At 44.4% G+C, this 24859-nt stretch overlaps 2 protein-coding genes and 1 pseudogene across 3 annotated transcripts in view; 2 read left to right on the forward strand and 1 right to left on the reverse strand.

The window, feature by feature from the left end:
• LOC148547163 (putative ATP synthase protein YMF19) overlaps positions 1-10102 on the forward strand; it is a 52969-nt gene extending 42867 nt beyond the window's left edge. Inside the window, exon 2 of the mRNA XM_088496738.1 lies at positions 8921-10102. Coding sequence (XP_088352864.1) covers positions 8984-9466 — 483 coding nt within the window. The 5' untranslated portion in view covers positions 8921-8983 and the 3' untranslated portion in view covers positions 9467-10102. The remainder of the gene's footprint in view (positions 1-8920) is intronic.
• Positions 8497-24859, forward strand: part of LOC107619623 (cytochrome c oxidase subunit 2) — a 65907-nt gene continuing 49544 nt past the window's right edge. The window contains exon 1 of the mRNA XM_088496737.1: positions 8497-8920. The gene's annotated coding sequence lies outside the window, so the exon portion shown is untranslated. The remainder of the gene's footprint in view (positions 8921-24859) is intronic.
• LOC148547167 (pyruvate decarboxylase 2 pseudogene) lies at positions 9062-14917 on the reverse strand (annotated as a pseudogene). Its single transcript, XR_015896344.1, has one exon. The product of XR_015896344.1 is annotated as a pyruvate decarboxylase 2 pseudogene (transcript).

Below are 24859 nucleotides of genomic sequence, written 5' to 3' on the forward strand. Positions count from 1 at the left end.
GTTACTATTGGACAAATTCCTCCTTTAGTTTTCTTCTTGTTCTTTGCCATAACACCCATTCCGGGACGAGTTGGAAGAGGAATTCCTAATTCTTACACGGATGAGCCCTAGCCCTGTAAGCCCACACCTGATCAGTGAAAAATTATGACACCAATCATTTACGTATTACACCAAGAATGAATTGACAAGCGCATACCTTTTTTTGTTGGCTATTTTTATATAGCTTAGATAGGGCAAAGATTTTTGAAATAAAGGCGAAGAAGAATCATCGTGCTAATAGACTTACCGCTCATACAGCTCCCAGCCAACAAGCAGTTAGCCTTCTTTTCCAAGGAATTCCAATGTGGATGACTGGACATCAGCAATAACTGGAGCCGAGCTTTCACAAAAACATACGAACCCACCCTATCATTTAAGGGGTACTAAAATCAACGTGTCAATCATCAGAATAGTTTAGAACTCGAGATGGGATGAATACCCGTTGTTAGAGTTAGATTATCCGCGGCTCTTGGTCTTGGAGGTGTTACCGGCGCTATTGAATCTGGTCTGTCTGTAGTAACCAATTCCTTTCCTGGCTTCACTCTATGCCTTCCTGGTGGGTGACTGCTTTCTTTGCCTATCCACTGTTGGAGGAATAATAGCATTTGAAATGGAATCATCATAAGCTGCTATTTTTTCTCCGGCTATTGAGCCAAGTGGGACAGAATGAACTCTTACTGTTCTCGTAACCGGTGCCGAAAGCCGGAGCTGACTTTCACGAATCAAGCCCGGTAAGGTGAACTGAGGGTAGGGACCTCTTTCATTCGTAGCACGACATGACATAAGCTACTTCTGGACAGGCAATATCTTCTCTCTTTCCAATGGTCCTAGTTCAGTTAGCCATAGCATAGTGAATCCGGACACAGAGCAATAGCGGTTCAAAGACACATGGTATGAGCTAGCGGCGATACATAATGGAATAGAGGATAGCGCGTGAAGTACGGGAGTAGGGGACTTCTTTATTCTCATAATAAACAGGGCAAGAGCTACAGATGGCACGGGATAGTCGCTCTTTCAGATAATGCGATAGCGCCTTGATCGAGCCACGAGGCGAAGGTTAGCACGGTTGAGTACACTTATTCCAGCTAACGGCAAAACCATAGAATAGTCATAGTAGTAGGCCTTGAGTCTATAGGCTACCTCTCCCTCGGCAGCTAGGCATAGTTCAAATAGGCATATCTAAGATAGGCCTTCTTCTCTTCTGGCAATATCAACATGGCATCTCAGGCAGGCTGTCACTTCTTTCGGATGCAAGATGAGATGGCAGTTTGGTAAATCAATGATGAGGGATAGCGCAATAAGTAGCCTTAGCGCATAGCGCATCCGACAGCCAGCCCTACCCTGGTAGTGGAAGTGGATGAAACGTCAGGAGGCAGTGAAGAAAGCACTAGAGGTAGGCTGCTCTATACCTTATTTCAAAATATGTGATTTTTCGCTCTTAGCGGATAGGATGCTTTCGATTCCTTAGCAGAGCTAATTCGATCTTCTCCTTTCTCTGGGTACGGTACAAAGAAGACCAAATGGATAGAAGAATCCTCAGACCCAATCGACACAGTACCGAGCCAGAGCAGTCTAAGACGGGACAAGAGACTCTTTGTTCACAGCTTCACATCCTCATCTTTTTGAAAAAGCAAGCTCAAAGCTTAAAGGCTAAGATCACATAACTACTGTAAAGCGAAAGGCGAAAGAAGTGGCTTAGCTTAACCTCTTCATAGACACATGGGCGATCCAAGGATTTAGGTTCCAATCAAATCCATCTCCCCACAGTTATAAAGATAGGCTTCGGATTCGTTCAAAGAGAAAGAGTAGTACTTGCTATTTTTTTCTCCCTCTCGCCCCTATTCGATAAGGCAAGCTGCTAGTCGAACTAGAGCCTTATTACCGTTCCTGACCCAATCCAACTCGGATCAGTTGGCAAATCGAACCCTAAAACCAAAGGGGGGTACTTTACTAAAAAAAGGATCCCTAAAATCATACTTGATAAGGCCGAACCGGACCAGAATCTTTTAAGCTTTTACTACGCTATGGGCAAACTTACTCTAGGTACACAGAAAGACCAAGCTAAGCCAATCTCAAGCCGAAACAGGGAAATTCTAGCCCTTGAAAGCAGCCCACTTCGTCCCTCTATCCCGGAGTTACCTTAGCTTAAGGAGCTCATCTAACTAAAATCAATTCCACGATTCAATCTTTCTTGTGAAACGTTCATATTAACATCTTAAGGGGGATGCGAGTAAGAAGTTCTTTCCTTCTCTTCTAGTATAGGCCGCAGGGATCACTTCACTTGGCTTACTTCGTACTGAATGCCCTACTTACTGAGGTCCCGCCCCGAGAGAACTCGCGATGAGCTCTTAGTGATTAGTCAGAACCGGGTCCAGCTAGTCTTTTCAGATCCTGCCTGCAAAAAAAGGGTCTAGTAAGCGCGGATTCCCTAGAAAAAAGAATATCATAGAAAGCTTTTCTCTTTAGGGGCGGGCATAGAACAGAGCTAGACTTCACAAAGGCGTTCCATCGATCCAATCCCTACTTCTTTTGGTCTCAAAATTACAGAATAGGGAAAGATCTGAGGATAGGATTCTAGTTCTCCCCAAGGGAAATCCAGCCTTTGAAACTAGTTCAAATCGAACTCAATGGTTACACAAAGTGTTCACCAGAAAGCGCTCAAGAGAGAGAGAGTAAAGGAACTTACGGAGGAAGGTTTTTTCGTAGCCTTTGACTTAACTGTTGGATCATCAGATCACTTGATATTACTGCCCGGAACGAAAATTCGAAAGTAGGAAAAAGGCAAGATCAAAGTTCTTCCTTGAGGCCGGCTCAGCTAACCGATATGATGCCGAATTCCCGGCTCGCTTTTCTTTCGCGCCTTCTGTTAGGTGGGCAGCGCTACCCCCCTTTGTTTGCGTTGTCCTGCTTTCGCGGTAGAAGCAGGAACCGCCTTCAATGACAAGCGAAGCATACTTTCTTCATATGCGATTTATCTCTTTTAGAATCTTCTCCTTGTTTCAAAGAGGGCCCTGATGCCCCTAAAGATTGAACTATACCGCTAGGGGGCGAAACCAGGATACCTCGACGATACTTTTAGATAATAGAATAGCAGATAGGGGGAGTGTATCGCGGAATCATCCAGTGGTGACCAACCAAAAGAAGTTGCGTTGATTATTCAATGATAAGATCATGGCACGAAAATACTTAAGGATTGGGGTAACCAGGCCGGGCGGCAGACACTTCAATGAAAGAGCTCCTTTGGAATCTTCCTTGAGAAAAGAGAATGAAATAGCATCCTTCCCTACCCCATCAGATAGGATAAAGGGCCTCTTTTCAAAGAATAAATTCCTTTTCTTATGCTTAAGCCTATGTACTTTTTTTTCAGTAGAATCTGCTGCCCTAGATTCATCGTCTAACCTTCTTTCAAAGCTCACTTCAAACTCTATACCTATTGTGTGATAGGGCCAAGAGTCCTCCGCCTTCAGCTGCTCTGTTATTTAGTTAGAATACGCTTACTAAATCCCACTTTTGATGAGCAGAAGTCGCGCTCAATTCGATTCGTATTTTACTACTAGGTGATATGTATGAATATCCTCAGATTCGTGCAAACTCCGATCGAAGACAGAAATCTGCCATTGCCGGAGACCCGCGTTCGAAGTGGGGAGTCGCTTCGGGCCAGCCAGCAGGGGCAACTTATCAGAAAAGACTTGCTCCAACTCCTTAACAAGCGAAGGAAATAAAGAAGCACGAGGGCGGGTTCTCTTTGAAGAGAAGGGGTCAAAATCTTCCCAATCAAATCTCTAAGCTATCTAAGGCCCATCCCCGAAATGGACAAGGCTTTACTATGGGATTCAGAGGTATAGCTGATCCTGCATGATGACCCCTGCCTCCTCCTTACTTGGTTCAGATATAGATCCTATTTAGCTAAAAGCGCTGGCATTGGAATTCGCCTATTATAGACTCGTTGTGATATTGCAATTAAGGAAAGAAATCTAGTTTTCAAGGAGTGGGGGCTTTGGTAAAAGATTGAGTCTAACAGGTATTTATTCAGTTGCCACGTATGGGGCCTACCGCCCTACAGCTTCACCAAAGCAAATCGAACATTTCTAGCAGGAATAGAGAGACCTGAGTCGGTAAAACAAGGAAGAAACCTATGTAGTGGGTTCGACTCCCACAGGAGCGAAGGAGGATTTGTCAAGGCCATCCTTTGCTAGTTCATTCATTCCCTGCTGTCTCTTAAATATATATAAGATGTAAACTCTTCTTTCAACTCGGAGTAAAGCCCTTCTCTTTCTTTAGGAGCATAAGAAGATGAATCCGAAAAGAAGAAGCTATTTCGGAATAAGATCAGCTATTTCACCTGTTGTCGTAATTGCTAGTAGTAGTTGGTAAAGGTAGAAGGATGGTCAAGGTGCGTAGCCTAGGATTTGAAAGAAAAGGTAATCCTCTGCTAATATCTTTTATAATAGAAAAAAAAAAAAAACAACATTGTGCTCTTGCTTGCTACAATCTTTGACTCTACCTATACCTAGTGAGTTGCCTGCCTACCCGAAGTTCTCCTCTTCTTCTTATTAAGAGCTACAAAGTGCTTTTTCGATTCCCCGACATCTACTAATTTCTTCTTCAATCGATGCCAATTCGGCTATTTACTGATCGCCTATCGCCTTTTGCCTGTAAGTGAATGAGGAATGATTTAACTTCGAAGTCGTAGAGCGCGGGGCTGGAAGCTCAAGCTCACCTTTCATTAGCTGGGGAACATACCGGATTCTTAGTCTGAGAATTCAATATCTCATACACCAGGGCTATACTTTGAATCACTAACTTACAGGTTTGCTTAATAGAACGACAGGCTTACTACAGCTAGAACCAGTGGACTGAAATGATTCTGATTCTTCCTTACGAGATATCCCCGGGGATTAAGAACCTCTATCAAATAGGGGGCCAGCTTTCTATCACTTTATTACTTGGGACTTCCTGACTCATCACCTTCCTCTAGTGCTCAAAGTCCTACTGGATTGGATGGCTTTGCTTGCTTGCACGAGGGCGGCTATAGGCTTGCGGATCATTCAATAGGAGTCAAGTGAAATAGCCGACATCTCTGTATGAAAGAAACCTAACCCGCCATTTTACAGTAAGTAGAGTTACATCGATTTCAGGAAGTGTGCCTGTGGGCCAACAATTGACAACTGAATTCTTATTGCCCCCTCCTATTCATTGTTTTGATTTGTTTTCAATTACCTTCGCCGCGTGCCACGGAATGGAAGGGGGGTCGATCTGACAACACTCCTTTCGATAAGTTCCCGCTCGAAGCTCTACCAACTCGGATGCTTTGAAAACAACTCGTTTCGTAAAGCTCCAGCTTTCAACTACCTTTTTCTGGAAAAACGATGATGATTGACCCCCTCGCCGCTGTTGGAGTAAAGGCATGCCCTGGGCCAGCCCTCTCACCAACCTCAAATACAAGACTGAGACTTGCCCTACTTCGATCGCTTGTAAATAATAAACTTGAAGCGCAAAAGAACGTATACTCTAGTCCAGTCCGAGGAGCCCTGTCGATGGAAAGGGGAAAGGAATTGGCGATCACTGGCTCTTGCCAATTGTGGGAGAAGGGCTCGAACCCCTGACTCCTACCCCTACTCAGTTGAATCTTGTAAATAATAAACTTGAAGTAAAGGGCATAGCCTGAAAGGCGAGTTATAAGTTTGCTCTTACTCTTATCCGGCCAACTCTGATAGTTATGGGGGAAGTAGTCCTTCAATCAAATCCAGCTTGGAGGCGGAAAGTCTTCACTTTTACAGAAAGGAAGGAAATCTCAGTGTCAGCCTCATTTCCTCTTAGAGCGATAGGATTCCTTTTTGCTTCTGGAAGACAGCAAGACACACATGGGCTGGATTAGCACAACTATTGGGATACCTTCACGGGCAAGGCTCCAACCTCAAAGCCTGTGCCCTACTTGCTTCCTCTTTAGTGAAGGCGGAGTCGTCCCATTAACTCCATTTACTTTTTAGCTCTCCCCCGCCCTTACTCTGATTCTTATCGCACGAACTCAATCTTATCCAACTCCCCGGCATTCTTTGGAGCAAGTCTTGGAGGAAGGGCTGCTAACATTGATGCCAACCCAAGATAGGGCCTAGAACTTTCTCTGGATTTGCCGTCTCCGTAAGCAATGGAGAATGGAGGGGAGGACTTTTTATTACTGCTAGAGTAGAGCGGTATCCTTTTTTAATCCCAGATACTGCATTCTAGATCGAAGCTTCTGCCAAATCAATTTTGGATCACTAGCTCAAAACTCTATAGACGATTAGGAGAAAACATCCTAGTAAGCGACAACATCCCCTTCAGTGGTAACCACCGATGCCGTGGAGGAGTATGATGTTAGTCTTGAATTGTCTTCTAAAACTGAGCCAGTTCGTTCATGTAAAGGGAATCCTTTTCAAAAAATTATGTCCCGGAATCAGAGGTTGTAGCCCTTTTTGGTCGAGGTAGCACAGGAGACCCAATAGAGTGCCCACCGGCAAGGAATCAATATCTGTCTCCGATCTTCTTCTCCAATCATCTGGTTATGGTGGCGCAAAGTTCTCTATCGCTTACTTTTATTCTGTTAGAGTCTAGTATAATGCTGCTTAACTGGATTGCTGATATGATACCACTTATGCCACCTACTCAGTATCTGATATCGCTCCTGCCGCGGAATTCGATGTTGTAGAGGAATTTTTTGTCCCCCAGTTGACCGAAAATGCCTGGGGACTAGGGGCTTTTCACTTCTTTTCCGGGATATGCACAGAAGCCTTTGTGTCATTCTCCATTCGATTTGACAGTGATTGACATGATCCTCACTTCTCTTATGATATTTGCTTATTTCTGTCTTTACATAAGAGAGAGAAGTGTTTGCTGGGCCTGCCCATGTGTGTCTTGTTTCGTGTGTTTTTTTTTTGGGATTGGGAAAGTGTTCAGTGCGAACCTTTCTTCTAAGGCGGATCCAAGCTTCGCCTTTACTCTTGACCAGCTACCGGCAGAGAAAAAGCTTGCTAGACAGGTACCGAAAGGGCGAGTTCTAGGTCAATGTCGGATTACGGGAAAGGCTCACCCCCTTTTAGTTGTGTCCGCATACAGGCGTCGATAGAGTAGCAGCCTCGTCCTGGTCCAGCGAGGGTATCTTCTCCTCTGTTCTTGGCCTTTTTTACATGAAAAATGGCATGTAACTGAAAGAGGGTGCTTGACCGCATCTTGGGAGAACTGGCCCTTTGTGGATCTAGCTTTCTTGCCCTGCCTGTCTGCTTGCTTACACAGTGCGGCGGAATCGTTTGCTTCTGGCATTCCTTCCCGCCCTGATGGCCCTGGAAGCTGGGGGTAAAGGGGTTTTCCTTCCATAACCGGCCATTCCCCTGTTTTCCATCTTTTGGTTTTTTTGGCTACGGGATGAGCTAAGAACCTTGCATATAAGGTGCTGTGGGCCTATCGCCCTCGCGGAGTTCCCCGCAGCCGCTCGTCATACCCACAAGAGAACGAGTAGGACGACAGAACTTACTTCAAGACTTTTTTCAGCTCTTCTTAAATTAGAAACCGGTGCATTTCTTCTGCCTTTCTACTGATTTGATTATATAGTTTCAAAATAGTCTAAAAGATTGTCTATTCGATGTCTGTAATCAATCAAAATAATTTTGCTTTTGCTTTTAACTTAATATGGCTCTCGTCCAAGAAAGAGAAGAGTTCTAACAAGATTTTCGATTAGTTAGCACTACCCCAGATCCGTATGCATAGTAAAAAAAGAGGGTGGACAGAGGTGCAACCTTATTGGCTTAAGCATCCAATTTTGTCCATGAGGAGGAAGAATACCGGGTTATCGAACCCCCAGCATGTGAGGGTTGGCTTTATGCTAAAAAGAATCCCGAGTTAAAAAGTAAATCAGAATAGGCTTTGCTTTCCTCTTAAGGAAAAAGGGAACCTGCCGAATCAAAGCAATCCTCTCTTGGCATAGCTGAAGCTCCTTTCCTGGACGACTCTTAGTGGTTCAAAATAAGGCTTAGTTCAAAGTCAGTCTAACCAAGGCCTATTTTAGAGTCAGATCAGGGATTTTGAAACAAATTCATATCATCTGTCCTTCAATCCCCTTCTTATTATAGGAAAAATCTGATTAACTTGAAAACAAAACTACTTCTTCTTCTTAACTGTGCACACCCCCTAACCTTCTGATTCCACTTGCAAACAAGACCTCCGAACCTGGGGATTAGCCCACTTCTCTTCCCTTAACTTAATAGGGGTCCTACAGCGCATTCTGTAACAACCGATTCAGAAACATTTCCTGAACCCGCTTACGGCTATTTGAACAATGGATATAAGACCAACTGCGGTTACGTGGAAAAGACCATCAACAGCGGACATGTATCTCAGTATAGCTACTCGAAGAGTAAGAGCAGATAGGCCAAGAGCTGATTCAATTGCAAAAGGCTGGATAGACTTAAGGCTGAAGACCGAGTAAAAGGGCTGGCAAGGCAAAATAGCAAAAAAGAGTTTAGCGTAAGAGAAGAAAGCTGCTCTTAGCAGAGAGAGGGTGGATAAGTTTCTAGTTCATGGATTGATCGAGTTTCGTTCTACTTTCGACTTATCTCGATTGGGTTGGTGTTAAGTGTACCCAACAAAAGGTACAATACAAGAATCTCGAGGACCCGTCTTTCTTCAGCACGAAGTTAGTTGATCGAGAAAGCAAGGACCCGTATAGAGCTACGCCATGAGTAGATCGAAAAGGTCTCGCGAAGCCGGTAATCCTTTGCCTCCACTAACTAGTAAAGCTGAAGAAGAAGCATAAAAATGGAGTCCTTCATCTTTGGTCTTTTTCCCATGCTTTCTGTTGGTCAACAACCAACCACAACTCTCTATAGTCAAAACACTAGTCCTGCAGGCTTGCTTTTAACCATACCTGGTTCAGTCTGTATGGAGGGAATTTCTTTTGTCTGAATCAATCATGCCTCAACTGGATCAATTCACTTATTTCACACAATTCTTCTGGTTCTGCCTTTTCCTCTTTACTTTCTATATTCCCATGTGCAATGATAGAGATGGAGTACTTAGGATCAGCATAATTCTAAAACAACGGAACCAACAGGTTTCAAACCAGGGGAACAAAATCCGGAGCAACGACCCCAACTGTTTGGAAGATATCTTGAGAAAAGGTTTTAGCACCGGTGGATCCTATATGTACTCTAGTTTATTCGAAGTATCCCAATGGTGTAACGCCGTCGACTTAAAGGGAAAAAGGAGGAAAATAACTTATATCTCTTGTGTCGGAGAAATAAGTGGCTCACGAGGAATGGAAAGAAACATATTCTATTTGATCTCGAAGTCCTCATATGGCGCTTCTTCTTCCAATCCTGGATGGAAGATCACTTGTAGGAATGACATAATGCTAATCCATGTTCCACACGGCCAAGGAAGAATCAAAAAATAAGAAAGGTTATCGAGATTCTCAATCGCTCTTTTAGTAGATAGTGGGAAATGGGGCTCCCAGGCCCCCCATGCTGCCAGACTTGAATGAGCCCTTGCTCCCCGATTTGAACCGACCGCTCGAACCACCAGAGGAACCCTATCAACCAATCTTTCCTCTGGTTGGAAGTCTTTCCGGGGAAGACCAACGAGCAGTTGACCGCCTAATTTCACTAGAAAATCTCCTTGTCGTAAAGGCGACGCACATGTTGCGTTCGCTTCATTATACGCCCATCGATTCTGATGTTAAGTTTGTGCTATCGGCTTTTCTAGTTGATTATCCATCTAGTGATGCCTACCAAAGCCTACTCCCACACTTTCTTCCTATGGAACCCCCATCCCCTATCTTTCTACAATTCTGAGAGGATTGGGAAGCCTTTATAACAACAACATCCACAGATTTCCTTTCTAATAGAATATTTTTTTTGGGGGGGTTCCTTAAGTTAAGGGAGGGGGCAGGGCTTTAGAGGAGGAGTGAGGACCCGACTAATGGGAATCAAGACCCCTATCTCATAGGGGACCCTCTTGGAAAAATCTTTCTTTCTTGATGAATGATATGGTTTTCCATAAATCGATATGAATGGAGGATGCCTCTTGAACTTCTTCATCCAAGTTCCAGTGGTGGTTAGAATCTTTCTGCGGTGCGCTCTTTCTTGATTAACTTGGGTAAAAATGTCCGGATGAACTACATATGGTCTGATACCTATCTTCTTGTTGAGTTGGAGTGGTAGGTTATGTAGGTGCTCGAAATTGCTTCTCACTAGACAAGATGGTACAGCAATGAGGGTTCGACCCATTTCTATTTCCGGCAAAAAAGAAAAGAAAGTTGCAGACCTGCTTACATTATACATTTTATTTTTAGAGTGAAGTGAGCTCATTCAGACAGGGAGGGCGCACGAACGGAAGGATAAAACTGTCTTAATTAAACCCTTAGGAGAGTGCAGTGAACAAGCAAGGATACAGAATGAGATAAGACAGTTACCGAACAATATACCTTATATGAAGTACTGAATGAGTACTAAGAGTGAGACAGAAACCTATCAAGTTACCCACTTCCATCAGAAAATCTACGGTGTGGTGTAGTGTAGCAATGCATTGGAAGTATGGGTACTCTAATCCCAAGGGCAATCTTCGTGAGCTTGTTATTGTAGGGATTCCAATTTGGACTCCATCTCTGAGTAGCAATACAGTGCCCAGCAACAACCCATGGACCATCGTTAAGTATCTTTTGACGCAGTTGTTTTTCCTCTGTTCTAATAACATAATAACATAGTAGTTTAAAGGAAGATCCATAAGCTCGAAATCTGGTGCACCCCAAAGCCATAATCGTCTATCTTTCAGCTCATAAAGATAGAATCGTCTACCTAGTGGTTTAATGACAATGGCATCCTAGGCATATTTGCTTCCATCTTTCATCTGGAATATCAATTCTGGGCTGCTTCTCTATTCTTTTCTTTAGTTTCTCTGTATATACTGGAGCCATAGCCTTCTCTTCTTCCAACCAGTTGAAGTCTTTGTCAACTTCCATTGGTTCATGCCCCAGAAGTGAAGCACGATATGAGATTTGCGTTGGCTTACCCTGGGCTTTATGTTCTGCTGCCTTAGTTTTCTCTTGACTGTTCTCACTTGTATTCTCCTCATTCACCGTACTCTGTTCTTTCATAGGAGTGGTCGTTGGTTTCAGAGGCACTCGAGAGCTTCTCTCACTAACTTTCTCTCTCCCTTGGTGGATTCTTATTCATTTCTTCTTTTTATGAACAATCACCGCCGTTGGAATTGTTTATAACCAAACAGCTTCATTGTTGCTGTCAGCTTGCCAAACCAGACACGTAGAGATTGCTTCAGCCCGTACAATGACTTTCGCAGCTTACAAACTAGATTTCCACTCATGGATTCATATCCAGCTCCAGGTGGCAGATCCATATACACTTCCTTCTCCAGGTCTCCGTTGAGAAAAGCATTCAGAACATCTGGCTGCATTAGAGGCCAGCTTCAATTCACAGCTAGGGGGAGCAGTATTCGAAAGGTATTAATCTTTTCTACCGGTGCGAATGTCTCATCATAGTCTTCACCGTACTTCTGGGTGTAGCCCTTAGCCACTAACCGGGCCTTATATTTAACTGAGTACCATTTGATGAGTAACTGAGAACAAGGGGGAGGGATGTAGGGTACCCTAAAAGTCTTTCCTCTCGCTTCGCTCGAGACCTAAAGCCCTTCGCCACTGCTTTTGTTTTTAATATAGTTGCAAGTGAGTCGACGGATAGGGAAAATTCTATTACACTGGCGATATCATTAGTATTCCCTGTCTGTAAGGAAAGCAAAGAAAAGGTCACAGTACCTCGCTCTTCTCTCTATCATAGAAAGAAAGATCTCCCCAGGTAATGAGAAGCCCTAAGTAAGTAGCTGTCTAAGAAGAGTAGGAACCCTCAGGATTAGAATAAAAGGGAGTGAGCTTAATCCTCAAGCAAGAGGTCTCGGATCCAACTCGTGAGAATGGAGGTGAAGCTTGAAAGCTGAAGCAAGGCTTCCTTGCCCGGTAGCTTCGCCCGTATCCCAATCAATCCAACCGATCCTGATGCTGAATTTCCTCAATTCCATCGCTCCCTTCCTTCTCCTTCGATCAAAGCTATACCTGTTCCGTCGGTGAAAAGAACTAGCATTACCCTAGCCTAGCTACAAGCTTTTCAAGTTGTGGGTTAAATGGTGCAAGTTTACTGAGGATTGGGAGGACGGCTATTAGCAGCAGAGACCCTTTAGCCCCATTCAAGCAACTCTTTGCTCGTATTGAACTATCACCTCAATGAAGCAGAAGCAGTCCTTCTTAGGTCCTGTTGCAGTTTCAATTGCTTCAATTTCGCTCCTCTTCACAGAACACCTTGGCAGTCCAGCATTTGCCTTCCCCGTTGTGGATTGCGTCAACCAACCCAGTGTAATTCCAGTTCTTGATCACATTGTATGGCCCATCATGGATTGATTTCAACTTCCATGGTGTATCCACCATTGTTTATCAGGATTTTCAATTCCTCTGTCCACATCGCAGCATTGTGGATACATCCCGAGCATTCACCTGGAAACTTCCAGCGCCTATGCAAGCAATCACTCGCTTCTCAGGAAAAGCCAGTGCATAACCAAGTGTTGCACCAACAGACCATCCGATTGATCCATATTGCATTTGGAACTCATACCCACAACTCTTTGGCAGCTTCAGCTTCTGGCAGTTAAACCATGAATACCCTGTCTCAGCAATTACAGCGGATTCACTAGACAGCATTTTTTGTATATGTTGAAACAGAACATTAACCCTCAAAGGTTCCTTAGGTGCAGCCTTCAATGGTTGGCCCTTCAGGAACATATATCCTGTGGTAGTTTTCGTAAGAAGGAAGTTTCGTTATGCTTGAGTCGCTTAGCTAGCGCCCCTAGGAAATACCTCATCAGCACACACCCAAAAGCGGGGCCATTACCAATCACAACTCGTTCGGGCTTCACAATGATCGCTTTGTCTTTCTTGAGAAGATGTGAATACCCCACAGAGCAGTAATCATTGAAGATAGGTCTGGCGAACAAGTATGCATCAGCAGATTCCACAATTTCGGCACAGAAAGCAGTACTCACAGCACCCCTGTAAGTTCCAATGAAGTGGGGATGGTTGGTGCTCCGGAACAAGTCCTTTAGCTGATGGCATCAGAGCCAGTGCATAACCAGAAGCATCAGCTAGTTCCATAAGGGTCTGATGATCTGTTAAGATGTGATCAACCCCAACCAAAGGAGATTCACTAGACTCGGCCAAGGATGAAGGTAAAGCCTGGACAATTCAACCACCCAGTCATATACCTGAAACATGACACAAAACCTAAAAGAAAGTAAGTAGACAAGTCTACTTTAGGAGTGTACCATGTTCGGCAATAAACTGGAGGGTCTATGAAAGCCTCCAAGCTAACTGCTTGGTCAAGTGCGACAGCACAATACCAGTGCGGGTACTTCAGATACTGCCTCATCCACCCTTGGTACAGAGACCATTCTAAGAAGTCTCCCCACCAATAGGGTATGGGCAATCTTTCATTTGTTGAAAGAATGCCGAACGGGAACGCTGAGAAAAAGCTCTTTGCATACGCCTTCTTCCTCCCCTACTTCTCTTTCTCCAATAGACCCTTTTCCTCACTGACTAGGGGATGAATCTCTAGACAAAAAAGCTGTTCTATAAAACACTGCTGCCACTTCCTTTTCTACCGGCTTCCTTCAGTTCTAAAGTCAATCAAGAGGCGTTGAGTGAAGAACAGTTCAGTAGTGAATTCCAATATTTCCATATTCCCTTATTTCCCGCTTGTTAGCAACTTCAGTCTCAGTTCTAATATCAACCTGAGTAGGAATATTGAATATTCATATCTGGTTTGGAAGTTTTATCTAGTAGCTCACTGTAGCTGTAGGAGCGGGCCAACGAAGCTCTGTCTCAAAGAAAGGAAGTAGCGCAGAAAGCTCAAATAAAGGAGGGGAAAGCTTTCTATCGCTTTACATCTATCATAGATAGGAGATCCATGAATCTATGTAAAGCTCAGTACTGAGTTCAAGGGATGATGGAATTTTATAAGACGGAGCCCTTCCACATGAGATGATGTAGACTTCAAATAAAGTCAATACAGTCTTTCGGACACTTTCATTAAAGTGAGACCTTGGAGGGGCTAGGCGTAAAAAAAAAGCTTACAGAGTGAGGGATTTGCATTTCCTTTTGTTATGAGGTTCTTGGTAGAGAGTTACCGCTAGGTGAAGATAAGGATCACGCTTTCCTAACTCCTTCCTTCTTAGGATGATCTTTCTACTTTCTCGAGTTGAAGTTCGATTTAGGAAAGCCTAGCCTGTTAATAGAGCTTCCCTATGGAAGGAAGATAGTGAAAGGCAACATAAATAGAGCATGGAATCCCTTTTTCTATGGTTTCCTGCTATCGAAAGATGTAGTGTAGTGAATTCACTTTCTAAAGGGAGTAAGTTAATTGATCCTGACTTTGTATTAGCTTGCTATTCCGATCGCCTTATAGAACTTAGGAACTCCTCCACTCCAGATAGACTGAATTTCTTTCTTGATTGGTCCTATTTTATTTGCCTATGCCATGACTTATCTTATAGGCTGCCAGAAATGTGGTTTTAGACTCTAGACTTTCTAAGTAAGAGCCAAGGCCAATAGAATGGATGACAGATAACAGAGGAAAGAGATGTAGGAATCAAAACGGATACTGTACTCTAGAGGAAGGTTTGTCAGTATCTATCCTTACTTTCTTTTTTTAGATTCGGAAATTAAGACAAGTCTCCTCTCATTTGCCTTTATTATATGCCTGGACAACCTCTAGAACCCCAGGACTAGAAGCAATGGCTTCCGATTAGAGCAAATGCCCCAAAAGCATACTAGCCATTGATGTAAGAAATCATGTAACTACCTTGCCTGAAATTCGAAAATAGATCTTAACTCGATCTAGGCTTTCTTAAGAAAGTAAACTGCTGGGGCTAGACAGAAAAGGAAAAGCCATTCTTCTTAGAAGCATGACCAGGGCTTTAGATCGTCGCAGAATAACTTAGGGGTATAAGTAAGAAGAGTCGAAAAGAGCCATGAGCTATTACATGGATGAAGGGTTGTCTCATGTCAAAAGAAGTGAGCTCATTCAGACAGGGAGGCTTAACATTGAAAGCGGATATTTCTTTCGTTACGCGGACTCGATTAGTCCGTTTTTCTAAGAGCATGTGCTATGCTAATCCAATCTAGTATATGCTAGCTAAGTCGGAAGTCATTAATGTAATGAGTGGCTAAGTGCGCGATGTGGCAAAGCAGCTACGTGAAGAGCATTTAATACAGGCGTGTACACCGGATCTAAGGATGCCCAGCCCAGGTCAATTGAATGTGCTGATAATGAATTGACATGGTGAATTCTGTGGTTTCTGCCAGTTTTTAGTTTTTATATCATTATAGTACTTGGGTTTATATTATCTACTTGGCATAGAGCCTAAACCTGTTTTCTATTTACTTTAGTGAGGGAAGCCGTAACTCGATGTCCTGACTGTGCCAAGCGTCTAATGTAAGGTAGTCCACTCGATCGAAGGCTTCTAATGCGGGTGATTGAAGAGGCAATTGCTGTTTTCTTTTTTTTTGCTGCTAATGCTTCTCTTCTGATAGAGCCTTTTAGTGGTTGCTTATGTAGTTTCTGTCCTTTTAGATCAGGTGAAAAGCTTAGCGGGGATGAATTGTTATCTTTATTGAGTTCTGTTATCTCCTGGGGTAAGTCAGGACTATAGTAAGAGTAAGGGGCGTACCGATGCTTGAGTTAATCGATGAGCTAAGGCTGCTTAGACTTTTAGAGTTTATCACTGACTAAGATATTGATGTTGCTGATTTCATCCCGAGTTGAAGAGTGAAGTAGCCACGGGCTAATTAACATTTCATATTGAAGGCTGTTCTAGGAGCAACAGAGCTAAACCCCAACATCCCTATAGGGGGTTTAAGAAACATTTAATCATGGTATAGGCTGCTTGAGAAGAGGCTCCATATGAAGGAGAGGTAGTCGATCACCAACCCAACTCTTCGCCCCAACCGGGCATGGCAAAAGGCTCTCTCTTAACTAGATGAAAGTGCCAGCAAATTACTTTATTTATTATATTATGAGTAATAATAGCGACAATCATTTATTGGCGGCTAAACTGTTTGTATCAAATAAGCTTCCCCGGGATGCGCTTTGGCTCCAGACTTCGGTCTTTCCAAGACCTTGCTTAGCTCGGGCTTTAGCGACATCAAAGGAACGAAGGTTAGAGGCGACCGAAGGAAGCTCTTTAACTTTAAATACGGGCGTGGCGGCCTAATACAAGGAGCAAGAGTCCTTTTCCCCATCCTCTTCTAACTTCACCACTAACTAGTTAAATGAAAAAGCGCGATTTCACACGATTCTTATCTTATTTTCTTACTTACTTTCCATTCCAACGGGTAAAGAGGGCTTTAGCGGCTGCTTTGGTAGCTGTAGCTAGGTTTCTACATGCGGTAGCTCCGCTGAGTTAGATATGGTTGACTGAAAGTCTAGTGATACGTGGAGGAAAGCAGTGTGATCGAATGACAAGGAGAGGTGCGAAGCGATGACTTAATCACATCCATTGAGAAAGTTCCACTGTGCTAAGTCCCGGGATAATTTGTTGAAAGCTTCAATCCCTGTAATTGAGCTCTTTTGCCCTTTTTTTTCTTTGTTTGAGAGTACGGACGGAAATCAGGTGGAACTAGCACGTTCTGGAGAGTGAGACTGAACTCTCTTTCGAGAAGACAAAAATCTCCATGCCTACGAGGAGAGAGGGTCTTTTTTTAGTAAGGGAGATACCTTCTGTCTCCTGGTGAAAGGCCAAGGAAGATCGGATACTTTTCTTTTGATAAAACCCTATGGCACGGCCGAAGATAGAAGTTATTATTCTTTCCCCGCCCACTTTTTTGTTCGTAACGAGGGAGAGATAGAATGGAGTTCTTCACGAAGTTCGAGACAAAGGAATACTGTTTAGGCCTCTTCCTTATACTACGAAGAAGCCGGATTGCGTTACCCTTAGCTATATATGATATGCATTTTAAGTCAGATGCGACTCCTCCGCGATCTCTTTTAGCCTTTTCGGTTGAGCCTAATCCTCACCTTTTCGGTATCGTTTCAGGGTATGGAAGCCGCGCGACAGTATAAGATCGCAGTCCCTACTTCTGCTGCAGTCTTAAGTTGACTCAACAACTGCAGGAACCGAGGAACTAGAAGTCAAGCCTGCCTTCCCACACCAGTGCATGAGCCGACTTCCTCGATACGAGACGTACATGCTCCGGACTATAACTCCCGCCATTCCGGACAGAACTTTAGTTCGCTTTTAGCGGAAGAATCCGTATTAGGTCTAAGTCCAATGATACTAACTAAATGGAAATTTCCTGGGAGAGATTTCTTTTCTTGGCCTTTGTAAAGTAAAGTGATTTCTAAGACTAAGGTTAATGTCTTATTAAAGCGGGAAGCATTGAACAGTTAAAGTGCTATCTAAGCAAGTTACATTGGTAAGCCCTCCGTAGGGCTTATTCTTTGAGATTCCTTCTGGCTTTTGAAGAGAGGAGTCTTCCTTTAATATAATAGGCTTTTGCTTTGTAGCACTATTTCACCTGCGAGTGTTTCGCGGGAGAAAGCTTTTCAAGTGCTTATAGCAAGTGGTTTGTAAGAAGCCCTGCCACGCCTGTTTTAGGCATTCCTACTCCTATCTCCTATCCCACGGAAGAATTCAAATAAAGAGTCAGGGAATCCTAAGTAAGCTCGAGTAAGCGTGGGATATTAAGCTAACCTGCCAACCAGCTAATCCGCCAGCAAACAGTTAGACATTGAGTAAGTCATTTCCGGGTGATGAAGGTTATCTAATAAGTAATGTGATATGAGACAAAGCCTGCTAGAGGAAATACATATATGAAATGTATGCCCCAGAAGAGCTGGAAGGAGTTACGGTTTGAAAACCTTATTTGATTCTGAAAGCAAGACCTCTGAAGGAGGCGGAGGAAATGAAAGCCTCACAGCCGGCCACGACCTAGCTAACTGAATAGCATCTTACAGCCATCATGGGAACTATGATTGATGACGACTACCATAGGACATCCAAAAAGAATGGTTACCCCCCTCTTAGGGAGTGCCACCTAGGGATTGCACATTAGTCAGTCAAAGTAAGAGGCTACTGGGAAGAACAAGAAATTTGTTCACCGATCGATTAAGAAAGCGCTAGCCCTTGTCTTCTGCAAAGCACGTCAAAAGAACCTTGCCCCCCGAAAGGGCATTCAGTAAGCAGCCGGTGGGAGTTGCCATTGACTTTTTCAATCCAGTTGATATAGAGGAGAGAAAGACTAAACGGGCTTTGACCTAGTTTGACTAAGCCGAATCGAAATTGACCTCATTCATTGATTCAAATCCATGTGATAAAGTACCGGAGTCACAACCTAGTTAGAAAGGCAGCTGCGAGTCGTGGACTCAGACGAGGACCCCCTTCTTCCATACAGCACTAAGGAGCCCTTTTTTGCTTATTTATGATTCAGCAAGGTAAGGTAGCGTATAGCTTAGCCCCATTCCTCACTCTTTTTCAGTCCAAGGCAAGGAAGGGTCCAGTCCCCTAGACGGGCAGGAACCATTCCTGGAAGCTCTCTCTCCCAGTTCTTTCATAACGCTAAAGCCTTACCTATACTATAGGTGATAGACCATAGCATTCTTCATACCCTGCCTCTGAAGGATCGATGATAGACCATGGGAAACGGACCAATGATAGAAGATCGGAAACTGGGAAGAGGTCCGGTCTAGCTATTGATCATAGTAAGATGTCCTTAAGGGCTTCGATCGAGGGGAGTGAGATTCTGTTCCAAGCGAGGGATGGTTCACGAGGTGAGGCCTGTCTTCTCCCGGCTTTCGTCTAGACGATGAGGATCACCTAAAGCTATTGATTTGATAGCGGGTTAGAGGAGGCATTTTTATCTACTATTAATATGATTATATAGAATACCGAGCTACCAAACAAGCCAACAAGCGAGTTCAAGTGAGCCCTGCCAATAGCAGAAAAAAAGGCAGCCTCTCCAGAGTGAGCGCCATTGAAGGACTGGAAGCAAGCTTCACACCTTCCACAACGGCAACTACACCGTCGACTCCACAAGAACTCCAAGAAAACTCGTTCTTCTCTCACACAGCACTCCTCCCTCCGATCTTGTCCCATCTCGGCTTCCACGAGCTAGCCACGGCGGCTCCTTCACTCTCTGACTCCGCGGCCTCCGCTGCCTCTGCCTGGCTCTGTAGTAAGTTCCCTGAAACGATCTTCGCTCCATCAGATGCCTCCCTCCGCACCTGCTTCTCTTTCTCTTTCCCTAACCTCCTTCGTGAGCACATTGTTCCTGGTCTCTTCACAATTGATTATATGCGGAGACTTTCTTTTGGTACCAAGATCGAGACCTTGAGTCCAGGCCGTTGCATCACCGTCACCTCTGATTCGGTCAATAGAAAGACCAGCACAACTGCTAGTGCTAAGGTCTTTTTCGGAGGGGTGGAGATCACGCAACCTGATCTCTTCAACAACGGCATGGTGGTTATTCATGGCCTTCAAGGTTTCATCGCTCCGTTTTCTTGCTCCCATCCGCCTATCTGATCTTTTGAACAGGCCTTCAGCTTCAATCAAATAGGCCATAGATCGAGATTCACTCATAAGACAAGCGACTACCAGAAGACTCTAACAACTCCTTACTAAGCAAGACGACTCCATCTCCTGACAGATGAGATTGGACTCAAGCCAAACAAAGGAAAGAAGTCACCACATACTTACTTAATTTGAAAAATGAAGAAGAAAAACAAGATGAGATTCTCAGCAAGTGGAGTGCTCACGCACAGAACGAGAGTATCAGATCCAGTTACGTCAAGTTTCTCAGGCTCCAAAGGACAGGCTTAAAAGCAGTAGTGAGGAACTCTGTACTCTTGATAAGGTACCGAAAAGAGAACTCCTCGAATCACAAACCTATGAATTGAACGATGTTACCGAACTCAAAAGAGTTCCTGCGAATGCAAAGCGTTACTACCTTAAGAGGAAAACCTTACCAAAACCAAGAACCAACGGGAATCAGTATGCAAGGCAGGCTCAGGCAAGCGAGTTCCTCGTAAGCGCTGCGATAAAAAGACAAGCAACTATGAGAAGGGGCTTTGCCAAAGAATACATCCCGAAAAAGAAGGTGTTTACTATGATTCTTAGTCGAATGAATGAGTCCTCAACATTGGTCCTATCCGCAATTTTCTGCTCACGAACAGCCTCATGGGATTCGCCTTTCTTACGTCTACTAAAAGGAATCAATGTCGGCTTCTGCCGGCTACCTGCCCTCTTTGAGTTCTATGATTGCTGCCGTAAGCCCGCATTCTACGTAGCTAGCTTCTTCCTTAACTCCGGACGGGGGGATTCTATCAACAAAATACGAAAGAAGAAGCTCTGCACGGCGTGTAACACAATATCATGAGAAGTAGCTTTCTTCCCTAAGTTGAATAGGGGCGAAGCACTCGATCTGTTGGGGGAGATAAGGCGGAAAAAGGCATGAATTCTAGCTTCCTCTTGCCGTGCAGGATAGAGAAGTGGGCTTAGTGGGAAAGGGAAAGAATCCTGTCTCTCAGCTCTCTTGAGGAGGATTTACTTTCTGTTTTCTTTAGTGTAACACTCTTCCCTCTGTCCGGATTTCCTAAGTCAATATTGCGTATTAATCCCCGAGGTCCGAGAAAAGATAGGAATTTGAACCTTAGTTGCTTCTTTCTAACTGCCTTCAGAGGCTCACTTCGCTGATCAAGGATTCGATGCCCGGCACACTAAATATAACTCCTAACTATACCTGGCACAGCTGAGGTCGAATAAGAAGAGGAATGGGTTTCTAACAACCTTTCCCATCGGGGAGTCAAGACTGACTACAAGGAACTATGGGAATAGTCACAGACGGGAAGATACTACAGAGATGTTATCGGATAAAAGATCATAATCTCTTCAACTGCTACTGATGAGTTCGTAGTTCTTTCCGGATGCTGAGTTCATTGCAGCTTCTGAGTTAGCAATGCTCTAATCTCCGGCTGTTCTTTCACTGGTCGTTACACAAACAAATATAGGATGTTGAGGCGTGGTAAAATACATTTCCCTCCTTCGGAGCGGATTCTTTGTTATTTCCTTGCTTCCGGTCTACAAAGTAGAGTTTTACTACGTATCCCATACCTACCTATACACATACAAACCAATGCCCTACCAATAAAAGGCACCAACTCATTTACTAATCTCTCCAGCTTCTAATTCTACGGAAGAAACGGAGGAAGAGAAAGACTAACTACGCACCCGTCCGCTGTCAGGTCTTTAGCTAGAGGAAGCTCGTTCTTTCCTAACACATGTGAACTCTTTATGCCTACCCCCCGGTTCATTAATGGTAAGAGCAAAATGGCTATATTTTGATAAGTTGGGCGCTAAAGAGCCTGAGAAGGCATCTTCTTTCTTCAGTTAAAACCCCTGAAGATAAGGGCTACGTAATTGAGGACCTTGAAGCGCCTAAAGATCACTTAGCGAGCGAATCAAGGAGAAGATCTGGGAAGAGAATCACAGGAAAGAATATTGAATTCATCCCCGGTTGGGTAAGAGAAGAGACGTGACTACGTAGTACCAAACTTCCCGGGCCTAGCTTTAGACTTATAAGTTCGAGACTCGCAACTAAATATAAACTCAGGAACTAACCCTCTCCCTAACTTCGTATCTACGGCAAGCCACGACCGGACCCTAACAAGCCGATTTACACTCATGATTGCCATTCATTCATGAACTGGCTTGACACGACACAGAAGAGCTAACAACCATATGGAAGGGGAGGGATCCAATCTCCTTCTTCCTGATCTTATTGGCCCCTTCCCTAAGCCTTAAAGGGGCCTAAGAGCAAGGAAGTCTTAACTCCCCAGTCCCCCCTTTGAAGGGTGAGGCGTGAACCCTCTGTCTGATTCCAAATCTCATCTATTGCTGCTTTCGAATCGGCTGAAAGAGGATTTTGATGTCACTTAGGAGAAGTATAGGGAAGTGTGCCCGAGTCTTCTAGAATATAATAAGTAGTTGTGACTCGGTCTAGCTAGGACAGAGCCATCATAATCCTAAAGAGACTTTCTTCTGTTCTAGGTTTCCACAAAGGGGTATCAGGGTATGAGAACGCCTTTCTCCTATAATCAAGTCTTTGGTTTAGATCAATCAATCCACCGGTGAATTTTCTGATTGATTAGAAAGACCAACCCCGGCCCTAGTGAGAAGAAGATGGTTAGACGCCAATTGAAAGAGTGGTAGTTTTATCCATGATGACCGGGTGGCTCTCTTTGCCCTTTCGATCTACTAAAGCAATTTCCCACGGTCAAGCCTAGTAGAGCTCCTAGTCCGACAAGGGGGAAGCGTAGCAGGCACGTATCGATGTGCAAATGATGGGCAATTTCTAGGTTCTAGGGACAAAGTAGCTTAGTTGAACATAGTGAGACTAAGGGACGAAAGGTCAAACCCAGAAATGTGCAAGCGAGACCCAGCAAGAAAACTTTTTCGCGCGAAAGCTGTTGCTTGTTCCATAACTTGCTCCTCCATTTGCTGGGATGTAATCATCGCGGAGTCATTGGTACTAGATAGACCATAATCATTTCATACGCTATTTTGGATCTGGTCTGATCCTCTTGTGAAGAGGTACTACCAGCATTTCTCCTTCTCACGTAATGTCTTGAAGACGGCTGGCTCGTAGATGTTCAGCCTCCAATGCAGAAACTTACTTTCACAGATAGACTAGCAAGCAAGGTCCTCAGCACTTACTATGACCTCGTCCCTTCTTGCTTCCCTGCTGAGGAGGTTGGGATTCCCCTTCCCTACATGTTGATAGCAACTTCCTCAGTCATGCCAGACATGCTTGCCCACCTATATATATGTTGAATAAAAAAGCTTGGGTTGGGAGGCCTTTCAAAGTACAAGGCAGATGTCCGGGACGGACACGACTTCTTCTAACGCTAGAAGACCACTTGAAGACACCCGGGACCAGAGCATGTCGTGAAAGAAGCACACTGGGCGGGCGTGCTTCGACCGTGTCTCCGGGGCGCAGTTGAATGTGGATATCATGAACGCGAGGTGCAGGATACCAGGCCGAGAAAGCCGGGCTACCACCCCCTATGTGCCGATCACTAGCGCATCCAGGGCCCCGCGCCCAGCTCCGCTGGAGAGGCCTAGCCTGATCTGAGAAGTGCTAATTCGGTTCGGATAGACTTCATTCAAGAAAGCCGCCGCCCCTGGAATCAATAAGAAAACTAGTGCTAAGTTTCAGATCAGTGAATAAACCGAAACGAAAGAAGAAAGAGACGTTTCTCGCTCGGCGCCTAAAGCGCACTATGCTCCGCTTCAACAAATGAGAGTTTTCGGTGGAACCGGTGAACCACGCGAGCTGGTTAGATGCGTGGGACAGAATCCACTGCCTTGATCCACTTGGCTACATCCGCCCCTACCCCCGCACAGGTTTTAGTCTCTATCTACGATCAGATCTTTCTGAACTCCCCTATGACCGCTATCAAAGAGAAGCTTTTTCCTAGAGTATAGAAAAAAGTCTATTGATTGTTGTGTTTCAGAATTAGGGGAAACAAAGCTTCAACATATGAATATGCCTGGCAAAGCTTCAAACAAAGAGGTTGGGCTTTCATTGCTTTTACTTCCAGCAAAAGGGTTTTTTAGTTGTAAATAGCAAAAAACGTCATTCAAATGCTCCTTTGGCCTTACCGTGTTACTATTCGGAGATCCTATTCCTAGGGCATTGGATGGGCATCAGAGCCATCGATCGACTTTGGCTGAAACAGGCCTACCCGTAGAGTTATCCTTTCCCGAGTGCTTACTTCTTTTCTTTAGTCAACAGATTCGGCTAGCAATGTAACCTATAATCTAAGCAGTCCCGCATCTTCTGAACCTGAGATTTAGAACAGAACTTCTACCAACACTTCGTTCGAGCCTTAACCGCTCCTTTCGCTATCGCTCAAGCTCCCTAGCTTTCTTCGTTCGTCTAAGTTGGTCGAACACTACGTTCCTCGATCTTCTTCTACAGCAAGGGGCGCCGCCCTCCCCCTTACCCCACTTTTTCCACCCTCTGACCAGACACATAGAAGAATCATTTGTCCTCCAGGATGAGCCTTAGAATGTTTTGAAAAGCCGGGCTCAACTACTTAACTAGGCAGAGAAATACAATTCGAAATGAGCGCAAACATGAAAACCTTCTATTCTACCTTCTAAAGGAATCCCTAAAAAGGGTATCTAACGTGGAGGGCTGCTCGAGGAAATAGGTGTACATGCTTTCGTAGTCGGATAAACTCTCTTGTTGCATTTCCAAGTCGGCAAGAATTATGTTGGCACACAGTTGTTCAGTCTCCAGGTCGAAGATCTGTAGGTAAGTCGGCCGCCCTCTGTTCAGGTAATGCCTGTACTGGGCACCTATTAAGAGGAGAAGTCTCCTCTTAGCTTGTTCAAGTGGAAGGTCCCCATCCCCCGAAAGGTGCTCTTTGTTTGCCGTTGCTAAGCGGAAAGACCGATAGTGGCGGCCGATATTCGTGTAACCGGTGAGACTTAAGCCATTTCTTCTCACCTTTCTAAATCATTATAAGCCCGCCGACACACAGCGAAATGGGTGGTTTGCAGTTAAGAGGTACTGCGGAGGGGCTTGAGGACTAGCTTTTCTCATACCCAAAGCTAAAGGGAAAGGGTCCGCCTTAAAGGGCACTAGCCAATCCCAAGGTCAGGTCCAAACTGATCTAATCGGGAAAGCCGGAAAAAGAGCTGAGTTTAACGGCCCTATTGTTCCGATGGCGAG

This window comes from Arachis ipaensis, chromosome B8 (assembly GCF_059453495.1).
Source record: "Arachis ipaensis isolate K30076 ecotype BB chromosome B8, ASM5945349v1, whole genome shotgun sequence".
Classification (NCBI taxonomy): Eukaryota; Viridiplantae; Streptophyta; class Magnoliopsida; order Fabales; family Fabaceae; genus Arachis; species Arachis ipaensis.